Source organism: Asparagus officinalis, chromosome 8 (genome assembly GCF_001876935.1).
Source record: "Asparagus officinalis chromosome 8, Aspof.V1, whole genome shotgun sequence".
Classification (NCBI taxonomy): Eukaryota; Viridiplantae; Streptophyta; class Magnoliopsida; order Asparagales; family Asparagaceae; genus Asparagus; species Asparagus officinalis.
In genome coordinates, this window is record NC_033801.1 from 1,626,339 (window position 1) to 1,641,589 (window position 15,251).

The following is a 15,251-nucleotide window of genomic DNA, read 5'->3' on the forward strand; positions in this document are numbered from 1 at the left end:
GAATTATCAATAAAATTAGAGTTTCTTTCTTCAGAATTCCATATCTGTTCTTGGCGTTCTTGGGCTACGTGTTTTGCTTGATTTGTAGGTGATTGTGTAGAGGCTTAACACCGCTTGATTCCTGTGTGGCATGAAGTTAATTGGAGCTCTCATCACTGCCCTTAGACACTTGCCTAAAAAATAGATGGTGACAAAATAATAAATTTAGAAATTTTCACCCCTGAAGAACCTTTAAGTTATCTGCATATTACAAGTAGGGGTCTGGTGAGAAAATCTTTTAAGCTTAGGGGGTATTGTGACACACCCACATCACCTTCCGGGGGCTTATGCGAAATTAATAACGTCCCCAAACTTTTCATCTAGAATTACGTATGGGTCCAAGCCCATAATACTGATAAACATTCAAGAGAGCCAACTGCACCCCACTTATAAAAAAAGGGGCCCCTTCGCAATGTTGATAAACATTCAGGGGAGACAATTGGGCCCCACTTATAAAAACTGGGCCCTATCGCAATCCAAATTCCACCTGAACCCCAAATTCGTGGGTTCCCTCAATCTCTTCTCTCTCTCTTCCTCTCTCAATTTAATCCAGTTTTTTAAATCCCAAAAAATTAAAAATTAAAAATTAAAAAATTCCGAGGACTTTCTTCAATTGTCCGCCAAAATCCCCAATCTCTCCCCTTTCCATTTATAATCCCTCTCCAAGATCCTCAGATCTAGAGCTCTCCTTCTCTCTAGGGTTTGGTTCTCGATCATTTCCCCCCAAAATTTGATGTTATGGGAGTCGATTACTACAACATCTTGAAGGTAAACCGAAACGCGACCGATGACGATCTCAAGAAGTCGTACCGGCGATTGGCGATGAGATGGCATCCCGACAAGAATCCGAGCAGTAAAACGGAGGCTGAGGCCAAGTTCAAGCAGATCTCTGAAGCCTACGATGTGAGCTCTTTAATTTTTTGCTTTTTGAAGGAATTTTTCTGAATTTTTGATGTTTATGATGTGATATTTGCTAGAATTTCTTTAAATTTGTTTTAAATTAGTTTAAGTTGTTATTTTGTAATGTTTTGGAGCAAAAAAGAAACAAAAAGACTGCTGTTTGGGTGAACATTTGGCTGTTGAACGTGTGGCATTTAGTATAAAGGATCGGAGGAGATGCTTCGTTCTTCTTTAAAATGTAAAACTTATGATAAAAAGTGTTTTTAAAGATATTTTGTTGCATTTGATCTTTGCTATGACAAATAAAACAGGAAGAATTCCAATTGCCCTAAGATATATTTTTTTTAATCTTCTTAAAATAGGTTGATCAATGTGCCCATAATTTTTTTTCTTACATGTCAATTGTTGCGGTTGCAGGTCTTAAGTGACCCACAAAAGAGAGCAATATATGATCAGTATGGGGAGGAGGGTCTAAAGGGCATGCCGCCTCCTGGGTCTCAGAGTGCGACCTCGTACGCTAATAGCTCAAGGGGCCCTAGTAATTTCCAATTCAATCCTCGGGATGCAGAGGACATCTTTGCCGAGTTCTTTGGTAGCAGTCCTTTTGGGTTTGAGTCGATGGGTCGTGCCAAGTCCATGAGGTTTCAAACAGATGGTGGTGGGACTTTCGGTGGGTTTCGTGGTGCTGATGGTGCACATAGAACACATACTGATGGAGCTAGCTCTACAAGTGGAGTTCAGCTACGGAAGGCACCGCCAGTGGAGAGCAAGCTGCCGTGCAGTCTTGAAGATCTCTACACCGGTTCAACGAAAAAAATGAAGATATCAAGGAATGTCATTCGTCCTAATGGGTATGCACTGTTCCATGTCCTCATATATATCTAACTTGATATGGCATTCTGAATTTCTTATTGATCTACTGTATGGACTCAAATTTGCTTCTTTTATATAGAGTTTATTTTTTTTATTCTTTTACTACTGTTGCTGAACAGCTGCTAAAGGAAATGTCTCTACCTTATTACTCTTTCCTACGTTCATATCAGGAAGTAGAACCATTGCTGACTCTAATTACTGTTCAAATCATTAGTAAAATTTTGTTTGATATCTAAAACTGAAAGGGAAACCTTCATGGCTCCTTTTTCATCACATTTAGGTCTTCCCTATTAGATACCTAAATTATGCATTTCAACAAGGACCTTATGCATTTCATCTTTTCCTTATGGGGATCCATGCAACTACCCTGATGATATAATAACATCACAATGCTTTTTTGTGAAAATGCAACTATTGTTGTTCTTTAGTTCAGGACATTACAGCTCTTGTAGCCATCCATTCTGCTTTATTTCTTTTTAGGTGATGACTAGAGGCCATAGATTTTTTACTATAATAAACTAATATTTGTTCTAGCTTAATTCTCTTTCACAAAAGCTTAGCTATTACTTCACTTGTTCCTTGCAACTGCATGACTTTGGCAGTTGACATTAGATTGATTCCCCGTTCAAAATTTTCATCTTCTTCATTTATGATTGTGTTCATTGTGTCCTTACTGAGTCTACAAAACACTGATAAGAATGATGGATGAATATTTAGTAGAATTGGATCTAACGAGTAAGTGAGAGATTCCCAGTTTACTAGTCTAGACTCTACAATGCATTCTTAGTAATCCAATGAAGCTTGCAAGATGGGCATGCTAAATAGAGATTTTCTAGGGAGTGATCATAACCAAGCACAAACTGGCAAAGAAATTACACACAGTCAGGTGGTCTACATGGGGAAAAAAAATCTTGCAAATGTTTTTCAGATTTTAAGTAAAACAGAGGGAAGATCCAAGAGAAAGAGGTGACGTGTACAGTTGTAAGGAATTGGAGAAAACCATGTCGGACACCAGATTGCAAATTTTATGACACAAATGAAAATGGATAAGTGTTAAGTGATGGCTATAGTGTTGTTCTTTGGGAAACAAGAAGATCTTACCATGTGTTTTCAAGCTCTTAATCCAATGACGGTTGTGTGTTCTTGGGAAAGCTGGAAGATCTTACGATCATACGATGTGTCTGCAAGCTTTCAGTCTAGAGCCTTTGACATACCTGTATGAATTGTGGAGAAGAGAACAGAATCTCTATGGGCTTTCTGAGCCATGATTTAGTTGTAGGTTATGTTGGTTCTTTTTTGTCAATCACCAAAGTAGATCATAGGTCTCTAAAATGCTCTTATTTGGATGAGAGACTCTCCTACCTTAAATAAGAATTACAATAATAAGTTTAGAACTTAATAATTGGATAGTAATATCCATAGTGAGTGAGTGTTATATGTTCTTTCTTCAGTAGAACCTATAATCAGGAGTTTGTTTGAATAGGTTGGATATGGACTACTCATCGCTCTGTTTTTACTGAAGTATACCTTTATGTTACCTTGTAATGTTTGTTTTCTCTCTCCTGGTTGTTGTCCCCTTCGTTGGAGCTATTATCCTAAATAAGCAGAATCAGATCCGTGAGCAGATGAAAGCTATGCAAATGTTTAACATTATCATTATGTGATACTCATAAAGACTAAGAAGCTGGTCCCTGAAATCATAAGTTATAAAATTTTGCGTAACATTCTCTTAAATAAGTTGACTGTTATTAACTCAGAAGTTACCACATAAACAAAGAAATTTGGAAAATAACTGTAGGACCATAGTTGATCGTTGAGAATATTGTAATTATGGTTTTGCTAGCATCATACTAAACTTGCAATTTGCAAATTATCTTTCCTTTTAAACTTGCCCAATGCTGCTGCATATTCATCAATAAGGTATATAAAACAACTCGTGAAAAGATCAAACTTCTATTTTTTTTTTCTGCATAATTTGATTGTCAAGACCTGTGCTTAATGCAGGAGATTAGCTCAAGAAACAGAGATCCTAACAATAGACATAAAGCCTGGTTGGAAGAAAGGAACAAAAATCACATTTCCAGACAAGGGGAATGAGTCAGCGAACCAACTTCCAGCAGACCTAGTCTTTGTGATTGATGAGAAACCCCACGAGGTCTACAAGAGAGATGGCAACGATCTCATTCTCCATTACAAGATCCCTCTTGTGGATGCCCTTGCAGGAACCACAATAACCCTCAAAACCCTAGATGGCCGTGATCTTTCCGTATCATTGCCTGACGTGGTTACTCCTGGGTATGAGCTTGTCGTTGCCAGAGAAGGAATGCCAATTGCTAGAGAGAGGGGTAAAAAGGGGAATTTGAGGATCAAGTTTGAACTCTTGTTCCCTTCGAGGCTTTCTCCCGACCAAAGGATTAGCATCAGAAGAATTCTTGGAGGATGAACATGATCTATGTTCTTTCTAGTTTCAAACTATTTTTGAATGCGGAGTGTAAAATGGCAGTTTGATTAGGGTTTTTTACCTTGTAAAAATAAGAAAAAGATATGGCAGAGCTGGGTTAGGGCTTCTATTTTTTTCTAAGGAGGTGAAGCTTGGGGGGTTAATGGGAAAACCTGAAGCTATGTTTTGAGTCCGGTAGGATGCTTACTTCTTGAGTTTTTGCTGTAGAAAGTGTTTGTGAAGTTAATCTTTTGTTGATTTATCCGTCAATCTGTACATTTTTCAGGCTGGCCTGGTTTATTAACATTATTTTAGAAATTGTGTAGCTTTGATTAGTCTGTGTATGTTATATTATGATTATGGTGTATGTTGTATTTTGGGAAGAGGATTCTGAAAAGGATGGGATACATGCTTTGTTGTAGTTGTTGAAGGATTATAAAGCATTTGGTGTTTTAACTGATAAAAAGTGAAATTTGCGTGAGCACCATGGGAAAGTTTTAGTATTTGTGCAGCCTTCATATCTTTTGTTAGTTCCTCCGTTTTTTTTTTTGTACAAACTGCAAGTCTCTATATCCTACTTGCCCCCTAAACTATTGTCACCTGAACTATTATTAGTTCTAACTAGTATTGTAATTTATAATTTATTTGTATATAAATGAGATTTTACACATACCCCTGAAATCATGCGTATTCGCAATATAAGCCTCAAATTCTAAATTAGATCAACAGGTTATCAACTTTGTTTGGAATGGCGAAGTATATTCTATTTGGTCAACTTTAGTCATCTCTTAAGAAATTATTTATTTTGATAATGTATTCTAGTTAGATCCTCTTTAAAGTTAGATACGAAGGATAAAATCCAAGCGTGGTACGTATAATTTGTCAGGTTGCTTGTGGATGTACTTACTTTATATTTTTCAGTACCTTAGCAAACTTTGAATGAATAATATGACACGAAACAATTTGACGTAACAAATCTAATAATTAAAATTAGTCTTGGAAAGGAAAAAAGTAACTTGAATCCTTCTACTACTATTTTATTAGTGGCTAGATTTTTTTCTGAGCCATAATGAATCGTTATAATTTATTCTAATTATTATTACGGTTATTTGTCTACGGAACCCCAAATCTTCCAAGTTTGCATATGTATCCTCACAAAATTCATAATTGCAAATTTACCATTCAAAGCCTTTCAGAATGCGTTACTAGGGGTGTCCATCCGGATTGGGCCAAGCCGGCCCGGGCCGGGCAAAACCGAAGCCCGGACCGGGGCTCGGGTGACCCGGGCCGGCCCGGGTTTTTCCCCATTTTTTATTTTTTTTAAATTTTAAAAAAATAATAAATTATAAAATATACATAAAAATTACAAAAAATGACATAAAATTTTTTAATAACTTGAAATGACATAAATTATAAGTATAAAAAATTATAAAAATAAAATATGATAAAAATAATTTCTTTATTAATAATCAGTAAATCCTTTACAATTATAATTTTATTTCGAAATTCGTCGCATCACAATAGATGAGTAAATCCCAACTAGGTTGGCACCTGCTCACCCATATCACTATCATTTGTAACTTTTTTTAAAATAACTCATTACAAATTTAAAGCTAATAAATAAAAATTACAATTTGATAAATATTATCTAATCTTTATATCTATCTATTAGTCCCAACTCTTCAAATTTATCTTCAATTATAGTAATCCGATCGATGTCTTGTGTTCGCTTCCCGTACCTCCACCAATCTTGTAAGCACATCACCGCTTGTACAGTAAACGGATCTAAGCATGTCATGTGGTCGTCGATCAAACGTCCTGGTGTGCTGAAGGCGGATTTCGAAGCTACCGTCGAAACCTGCATTGATAGTAAGCCACGAACCATGGTGAAAAGTATAGGATATAAAACTGATCCATATACTCTCTACCATTGCAAAATATCTAAAGTATTTCCTTGACATTTAACTAAGGAAGCAAACTGATCCATATACTCTCTACCATTGCAAAATATCTAAAGTATTTCCTTGACATTTAACTAAGGAAGCAGAAAAATATTCATCTAATTCAGAAACCTCTAATCCTGAACTAATTCCAGATCCACCAGTTAGTTCAGCTACCATGGCATACCTATCAAAACTTACACTTTTACCTCGACCTGTGCTCGAAGCCGAAGGCGCTTAAGCTGTAGACTGTTGTGCAGCTACACCATGTCTAGCTGCATACTCATCATATAATGTTTGAAAATAATTTCTAATAGATAAATGATAAGAAGTAGCAGTAAGGGTGGAACCATCATCTAAGTTTATAATCTGTCCATCATACAATGACTGTAACAAACTTTGAAGACTAATATCCTTCAAACATGGATCAATAAGAACCCCTAAACCAAAAATATGAGGAATATGCCTAAAATACTTATTAAATTTGCTCTCCATTTGAAAAATTATATTTCCAAAAATATCATCCATACGATATTTGGCAAAAAAAATTTTTGAATATTTAAAATTTGTAAAGCAACTAAAGTAATAGTTGGATAATAACAACCAGATAATAACATAGTAGCATCATAAAAAACTTGTAACATCTCATTTAATTTACATATAATTGTCCATTCATCTTCACTTATTCCATAAGTGCTACCAGAGCTAGAACTAGAAGCATAAAATTTTATAAAATCATTTATAATTTCGTTATATTCTATTGCTATACATAACTTTGCATATGTGGAATTCCACCTATGGTCAACATCTTTTGGAATTAGTTTAGGCTTATAATTTTTTCTTTTACAACATTGTGGAATTCCACCTATGGTCAACATCTTTTGGAATTAGTTTAGGCTTATAATTTTTTCTTTTACAACATTGTTTCCATCTTTTAATTCTCATTTCCTTTTGGAATTAGTTTAGGCTTATAATTTTTTCTTTTACAACATTGTTTCCATCTTTTAATTCTCATTTTAGAAGCATTACGCATATTAGCAACTGTTCTAACCTTTTCTATCATGGGTTTAATTTCAGAAAATGCACTTTGAACAATTAAATTTAAAATATGGCAGATACATCTAACATGAAAAAGGTCACCATGTCATGGCAATGACAGAGTTGTTTTAATAAAATCAACAGCTACATTGTTATTACTTGTATTATCTAGTGAATAAAATCAACAGCTACATTGTTATTACTTGTATTATCTAGTGAAAGAGAAAATATTCTTTGATCAATTTTTAGTTTCATAAGTTCTTCAATTATTAAATTTGCAATATTAATACCAGTGTGTGACTCTTCAATTACAATAAAAGAAACAACTCTTTTAAACATTTACCAATTTTCATCAATCCAGTGTGCTATGATACATAAATAACCAGTTTGTACTCTAGATGTCCAAATATCAGAAGTTAAAGAAAATTTACAGTTTAAATTTTTTAAATAAGAAATTATTTTTCCTTGTTCCTCCTGATAATATTTTAAAATATCACGTTGCCAGGTTTGACGAGAAAATTTTGTAAATGCAGGATAAAAACCATCTCTAAACAAATCTTCAAATTCATCATCTTCTACTAATTTAAAAGGCAGGTTTTTAAGAGCAATAAACCTGATAACGCATTTCCTAGCTCGGACAGCGTCATAATTCTAACTACTGAGGGTACCAGAAGAGGAGGATTGAAAAATCATAGACTGTCGGATATCACCTTGAAGATTCTGGTCTTTGTTGTGTTTTTCTATATGGCGTTTAAGATGGTTGGTGCCGCTCTTATGATGAGCTTGGAAAACCTGGCCGCACAACGCACATTTTGCCTTTTGGGAGATGATCCTACCATGTTCATCATTGGTGACGTCTATCTTCTCAAAAAAATTTCACACATCGGATCTCGGCCTTTTAGGAGCTCTTGGTGCAGTAGATTCGTCGCCACCAGATTCAGGATTAACACCGATAGGAGGAGGAGTAGTTGTTGTAAGAAGACTCATTTCTGGATCGGTAGGAGATAGGTGTTGCTCTTCATAATCAGATCCAGAAGTCATTTGATAGAAGTATTAGAAAATATAAAAGATTATAAGAGAGTATTATATTGTATAAGAAAGAAGTAAAAGAGTTTTGGTGTGAGGAGAATAAGTGAAAACCCCCCTCTATTTATAGAGGCAGCCCCTAGGCAAATGACAAAAAAAAAACCCTCATATTCTAGCCGTTTTTTGACCGTTTTAAGGAGCAAATCGGTCAAATGGCCAAATATGGTCGTTTGGTCGGTCCGGACCGGGCCGGCCCAGCATAAACGGTCAAAAAATGACCGGGCCCGACCATATCCGACCATATAGCCTGTTAGTTTTAAATTAACAGCATAAAGGGTCAATTGATGAAAATAACCTCAAAAATCACACACATGACCTTTTAAGCAAAGGAAGCAATATTCTACTTATTTATACATAAATGATCTTAGTACCCTTGGATTATGCCTAATAGCTTGAGGTTTGAGCAACATAACAAAGCCAAAGTTCAAAAGCTTAGTGTTGCGAACCTTTATTAGACTTGGTTTTCGTTTGCTTCATTGCAATCAGTTTCTGTCACTTTTACACTTCCATTCACGCTCTTCACTTTTCTCCATCATCGCCTCGTGATGATTCTTGGAATGAATACAATAGTATTTCAAACTCTAGAAATTAAAAAAAAAACTTTAAAAGTGATAAGTATCAATTTGAGTAAAAATAAAGGTGGTTTTGATATAAAAACTCAAAAAATAAAAAAAAATCCCCAAAGATCCAAAATATGAGACCAACAGGGGGACACATCACCTGTTCCCCCCCTATTGGTCCCATATTTTAGGTCTCTGTAGCAAAATTGCTCGTTGTTTTTATTGTAAAGAAGTATACTTAACTTTGACGGGAGGGTGATTGAGGATGTTAAATTTCTTTGCTAATAAGGTAAAACCACTAGTTGTTTTATGTGAAGGTTTCGCCAAGTGAGGAGCACGAGTTTCTTTCTTTTTTTTTATTTAATAAAAGAGGTTTATGCTTTAAAATAGCAGGGTAGCACCTAGATCGGGCAAAAACCAGGTTGTATCTAGATCTGGTCTCTTTCAATTCAATGAACCCGAACCAGAAGTGATTAAGTATCGTTTTTTTCGATGCTTTTCATGTCACTATCTAGTGATGGCCATGCATGCTTATGGTTGACTTGACTCATTAAATATTTTCATCACTGGTTGGAAAAAAAAAAAACAATCAGTGAAATTACGTTATTTAAGATTCCAGTTTCTATTTATCAAAAAAAAAATCCAAAATCGAAAATTGAAATACAGTTTTTCTTCTGAAAACAAAAGAAAACTAAACTAAAAACAAATATACTGATGATATCTTTTTAATTTATTTCCAAAATTTTCTTTGAATGCTTAAGATTTTAATTCCAATAGTAAAGAGCATTTCCCTCTTAATTTATATTTTTACACACTACCCTCCTTGGCTTATTGAGAGCAAATGTTGTTTAACGAGACGAGAGCTCTTGAATCAGGATGTTTAAGAATAAATATACTGATGATATCTTATTTTTTGAGAGGTGTGATTTGTATTTTTTTTCCTTCAAAAACCACTTTATCATTTTATAGAAACTGCACATTTATATATAAACCATCTTTAAATATTTTTTTTCTTGCAATCAACCACATAGAGTCATTTATAAGTCAATTTTTTTTATTTTGCTAAAATAATTAGCTGTCAAATACCACGTGTATTAGAGAGATGACCCTTAATAGAGGTTCGATGCGATCAAATACTAAAAAATTAACTGAAAATTGAGCCCATATAATTAATTGCTAACAAAAAGTCTTTCAGAGATAGTTTATGCATAAACTAGAAAAAAAGATGGTTTCCATGAAAAATTTTTATATAACGAGGTATCCAAAAAGGGGAAAAAAAATTCCCCCGTCCACCCTTTTAGCTAGGGTTGGGCGCAGGCTGGATCGACCCAAGGGCTAAACCGACCCAACCCGCCATTGGTCATCACCCGACCCGACTCATAGTGAGTCGGGTCCAACTCTAGACCTGGGATTAGAAAAATAAACCCGTCCCAACATCGAATCGGCTTGGCCCAGCCTGACCCGACCCCAAATTTTAATCAGTAGTTTTTAGTTAACATTTTTTTTTCTTTTTTCCTCTTGCATTTGTAATTTAAATTTAAACTAAAAGAAAATTATTAACATTCTGTAGACGTAGGTCTTCTACTTTCGAAGTCCGAACCATGTATATCTTTGTATTTGCAATGTTTTTACGTGTGATGTTTATATTTATACAATGTGTGTATGTATATATCATTTTAAATAAAGAGTAAAATAGAAAAAATAATTTAAATATAATCTAATAGTAACTCATACAAATTTATGTAGTTTAGAAATTAAAAACAAAAAATTAGAAAAAAGTTTAAAAAATCTATGGGCCCACCCACAACGCGTGGATCGCGGGCCGAACATGACACGGCGTGTCCTAAGGGGATCATGGGTTAGGCTAGATCTAATCTCAAACACAAAATCAGAGAAATAGGTCCGACCCATTTTGACCCGGACTTGACCGGGTCGAACCTGACCCCGGTCATGAACCCGACGGGCCGAGGCCTGAACCGGCCCCACCCACGCTCACCCCTACGCCTACCCGCTTATTTAAAACAGAAGAAGACGAGGCCCTCTGTGAACCACGCATGCAAAAGTACAAACAAAAAGGAACCTCGAAACGGTCAAACGTCACCCTTCACCTCTCAAAATAATTTCCTCAAATAATTAATTCTCTCTCTCTCTTTCTCTCTCTAAACTCGACCCCCCCGCCCGCTGCGAAAATGGCGCGATCGCCGCTCGACGGAGAGGACGGCGACCCCGTCGACGCCGAGGACTCAGCCGGCGATGTCTATGCGGAGGCCCCCTCGACTCCGACGACGTGGTACGAGCCTCTCTGTTCTCTCTCTTCGCCTCCGGAGGAGAGGGAACCGACGAAAGATCGTCCGGAAGAGAAGGGCAGGGCTCGGAATCACGCGAAGGATCAAACCGGGGTCAAGGATCGCCCGGTACGAGTTTATGCCGACGGGATCTACGATCTGTTCCATTTTGGACACGCTCGCGCCCTGGAGCAGGCCAAGAAATTGTGAGTGGTCCCCCCTCTGATTTGAGCTCCGACGTGCCCTTTCTCTTTTGGAATTTTACGATGTTGTTATGGTAAAAAGATTGGATTTTTGTTGTGGGATTCGGAAAATTGGCTCAATTTAGGGGATTGCTTCTGCATTGCGACCCGAGGGGAATCGTAATGAGAATATTAATGAGCAAAGGGTTTAAAATGACTAGTTTCCTTTTTTTTAAATTATGAGGAAATTATATTATATTTATGAAAAGGAGGAGGGGAAAACAAGGATTTTTTGCGGAGAATTGTGGAAGAGGCAAAGAGTTTTTCTCCAACCATATCTTTATACATTGTGAGATTTTTCTTTTCTCCTCTTAAATTAAAATGTAAATAAACAGTGTATTTTTTTTTTCCTTTAGAAAAGTGGATGTGAGTGATTAGAATCTGACCGGTACGGCTTAGAAATTGGATGACAGATGGTTGAAGATAATAACTGAGGATTTCATTATTGGACAGGGTGGAAATTAGTCGTGGGTGGAATCTGTAATGAGAATATCCATCAGGAGAAATCTTTATTCAATTTGGATAAACATTTGAAGATTTTAGCTATAAATATCTAGTACATGGTTTTTTAACTGTGCCTCGCTATATCTTTTTGTGATCTCTTTGTTTGCACATGTGTCGAAGGCTTGCTTTTCCGTGTTTGCAAGCAAACATGTAACTATTGGGTGCTTATTTTTCTTAGAATATAGGCATGTTTAGGTTCCTGTTGATTCAAGGAAAGAGAGTTTCGGCTTTTGAGATTTTGATGCATGTGGTGCAGCTTGTGTAATTTCCTTTTTTTATGATGCAGGACCTGTCTAAATAATTCAAATCTTGTTTGCTGCGGGTGATATCAGCATATCTATTTCTTCAGGTTTAAAAAGTATTGATTGACATTTACATATTGAGTGGAGATTTATGTTAGGTGCAGACACTAATTAAGGTTTCGTTTCTTGAAGTTGTTCAAACCAGTATAGGTCAACATTTAAGAGATTTTTATTAATAAAGCTGTAGTATGATGCACCTGGCATTATTAGATATCCGATATTGCAATCCATTGAGAATTTGAGATCTTGTGGATCTGAATTTCAAGTGCCTTTTCATTTCACAGGAGCTAAGGATGTCAGAAACGTTGCATATTGTGTGAGATTTTCTTAATTTTCTATTTGATCTTAACTTCATATCATTTATGGCACTGAATGTCAGAAGTTAGAGCTTAGCTTTTAATGCCACTCCTTTTGTCATTAATATATTATAGTTCGTAATGACTTTCACATACCCCTCTTAATAGAAGTGTCTAAACATCAAACATCTTAGCAAGTCTGTGTTTTGTATTTTCAGATTCCCCAACACCTATTTGCTCGTTGGGTGCTGCAATGATGAGACTACTCATATGTACAAAGGAAAAACTGTTATGACTGAAGCAGAGCGTTATGAGTCACTCCGGCATTGCAAGTATGTATTGCTTTATTCATTTGTCTGAAATCGCAAATGTTGAACATCATATGATTTGGTTACAAAGGGATTTCATCTTTTCTTTTACCGCACTTCTGTGGTCTTCTTTCTTTCGTCGACTTCTATTCTCCCTTCTTGCCTTACACATATATTTGCTAGTCACATATAAATTCTTGCAAGAATTGCATCCTTAATATTGCACATATAAGCAGTTAAATTATGAATCCTTATCATAATATGTTGACAGGTTTTCTTCCCCTCTAATTGCAGATGGGTTGATGAAGTAATTCCTGATGCTCCCTGGGTACTTAATCAGGAGTTTATTGACAACCACAAGATAGATTATGTGGCTCACGATGCTCTTCCGTAAGACTTAGTTGCTATGTTAGTTTTTCGATTGAAATTTCTCTGGGCAAGTATGTAGTCAACTTTTATCTTTATGTGCTGTCCTAGAATAGTTCTGTTTACTATGATGTCTTATTTGTGTAAAAATCTAATCAAGAGTTCAGCTCAGTTGTAGTCTCCATGTGGCTGACATGAAATATTGGACACTGGTCAATGGACCACCTTACGCACTGTGGCAATAGAAATTCTATCGTGATTGCCTACTTTGCAGCCTTGTTTCAAAATTCCAGTTTGAATTGTTAATATCTAAACATAAATCCTCCTAAGATATGTAAGGTTTCTGGTGTCACCATAAAATGATGGATTGTGAAGTGACATCGAGTTGATTAGTCTGCCCTTTTCATATACTGTGGTTTCTTAAAATGGTTCTGTTAAATGTCTCAATTCACTCTTGATATACTGTGGTTTTTTAAAATGGTTCTGTTAAATGTCTCAATTCACTCGAATCTATATCGCTTTCTCTATGTTAAATAACTACACAGGTCTTGACTTGAGTTGTGTTGTGACTCATATCCATATGCATGTTTATCTCGTGTAGATATGCAGATGCAAGTGGAGCTGGAAACGATGTCTATGAATTTGTTAGTTATCGTTTTTGACTCTGAAAGCAGGCTGCTATTTGTATTCCTTTTCTTCTTTCAGTTTATTTGCTTTGCTCGATGATCTTGAGAACAGGTTAAAGCCATTGGAAAATTTAAAGAAACAAAGCGTACTACTGGTGTCTCTACATCAGATATTATAATGAGAATTCTCAAGGACTATAATGAGTATGTCATGCGTAATTTAAATCGTGGATATTCAAGAAAGGACCTTGGTGTCAGCTATGTGAAGGTATATATGCTTTCTCGTTTGATCACAAATATTTTGCTCCTTTTGTTGCACAATATTAAATTGTACTCTGGTGGTACTACTATCAGGAGAAGCAATTGAGGGTGAACATGGGGATAACCAAACTCCGCGAGAAAGTGAAAGAACACCAGGAAAATGTGGGCAAGAAGGTTCGTATCTTAATGCTTTCGGTGGAAGTGCCTCAGTTCTGATGGTTGAATTATTAATCATTTTTATCAAATATAATCAGTTTCCTTCAATTAGCTATGTATGTTTTGCAGCTAACTACAGTAGCTAAGACGGCCGGGATGCATCACAATGACTGGGTGGAAAATGCAGATCGTTGGATCGCAGGTTTTCTAGAGAAATTTGAGGAAGGATGCCACATAATGGTGAGTGGATTTTATATCTCCTTGTCCTGCTTAATTTTATTAAGGGTTAATTGCGGATAGACCCCCATATTCTGTCACCCAATTGTGGATAGACCACTTGTAGCTCTATTGTTGCAGATAGGCCCTCTGAGTGAAATTTTAAGACTCTTTCACTCTCAGAGTATGGGAAAACTGTTTTTTGACTAATAGACATCTTGAGGTTAAAAGGTTCAAATATAGAAATCACTCAAAAAGGGTCTATCTGCAATTGGGTGATAGTACTGAGGGTAGGGTCTGTCCACAACAATGGAACCATAGGGGTCTATCTGCAATTGGGCACTAGTACAGTGGGTTAATCCGCAATTAACCCATTAGCCATTGCTAAGTGACGAAACTGAAATCGACGATTGTGTCTGTGTAGCAATTATGTCAACCTTATTATGGCGTCATATTTTCTGTTAACAGGAGACTGCCATTAAGGACAAGATTCAGGAGGGGCTCATGAGGCAGCAGAGCAAATCTAAGAACAGCCTCTTGGAATATGCGGAAGCTTCAGATTCTCCTTAGACTATATTCTCCTACGACGGAGAATTATAAATGATGCCCAAAATGTGGGTATTATAGTTATATAGTATTTGCCTTCTTTGCTGTTGTATTTACTGTGTAAATCTTAGCCATTGATTCATATTGGAGTTGTATCAAATTTTCAAATGTAGCAGCATGAGCTGCAGTTTGTATGACTGCTTAAACAAAGGTTTGTCATATCTTAGATCTCTATGATTGGAGAGAAAATCTTTTTAACTTTTTGTA

The 15,251-nt window shown here is 36.1% G+C and overlaps 2 protein-coding genes across 2 annotated transcripts; both read left to right on the forward strand.

Moving 5' to 3' along the window:
• Positions 528 to 4,649, forward strand: LOC109821982 (dnaJ homolog subfamily B member 1-like). Its single transcript, XM_020388135.1, has 3 exons — positions 528 to 942; positions 1,357 to 1,790; positions 3,817 to 4,649. Exons 1-3 carry the CDS (start codon positions 778 to 780, stop codon positions 4,253 to 4,255), a joined length of 1,038 nt encoding a protein of 345 aa, XP_020243724.1. The 5' UTR covers positions 528 to 777; the 3' UTR covers positions 4,256 to 4,649.
• LOC109819974 (choline-phosphate cytidylyltransferase 2-like) lies at positions 10,986 to 15,251 on the forward strand. The gene is made up of 8 exons (XM_020385991.1): positions 10,986 to 11,367; positions 12,724 to 12,837; positions 13,108 to 13,203; positions 13,781 to 13,823; positions 13,918 to 14,073; positions 14,160 to 14,240; positions 14,352 to 14,462; positions 14,907 to 15,251. The coding sequence occupies exons 1-8, from the start codon at positions 11,066 to 11,068 to the stop codon at positions 15,006 to 15,008; spliced, it is 1,005 nt and encodes a 334-aa protein (XP_020241580.1). The 5' UTR covers positions 10,986 to 11,065; the 3' UTR covers positions 15,009 to 15,251.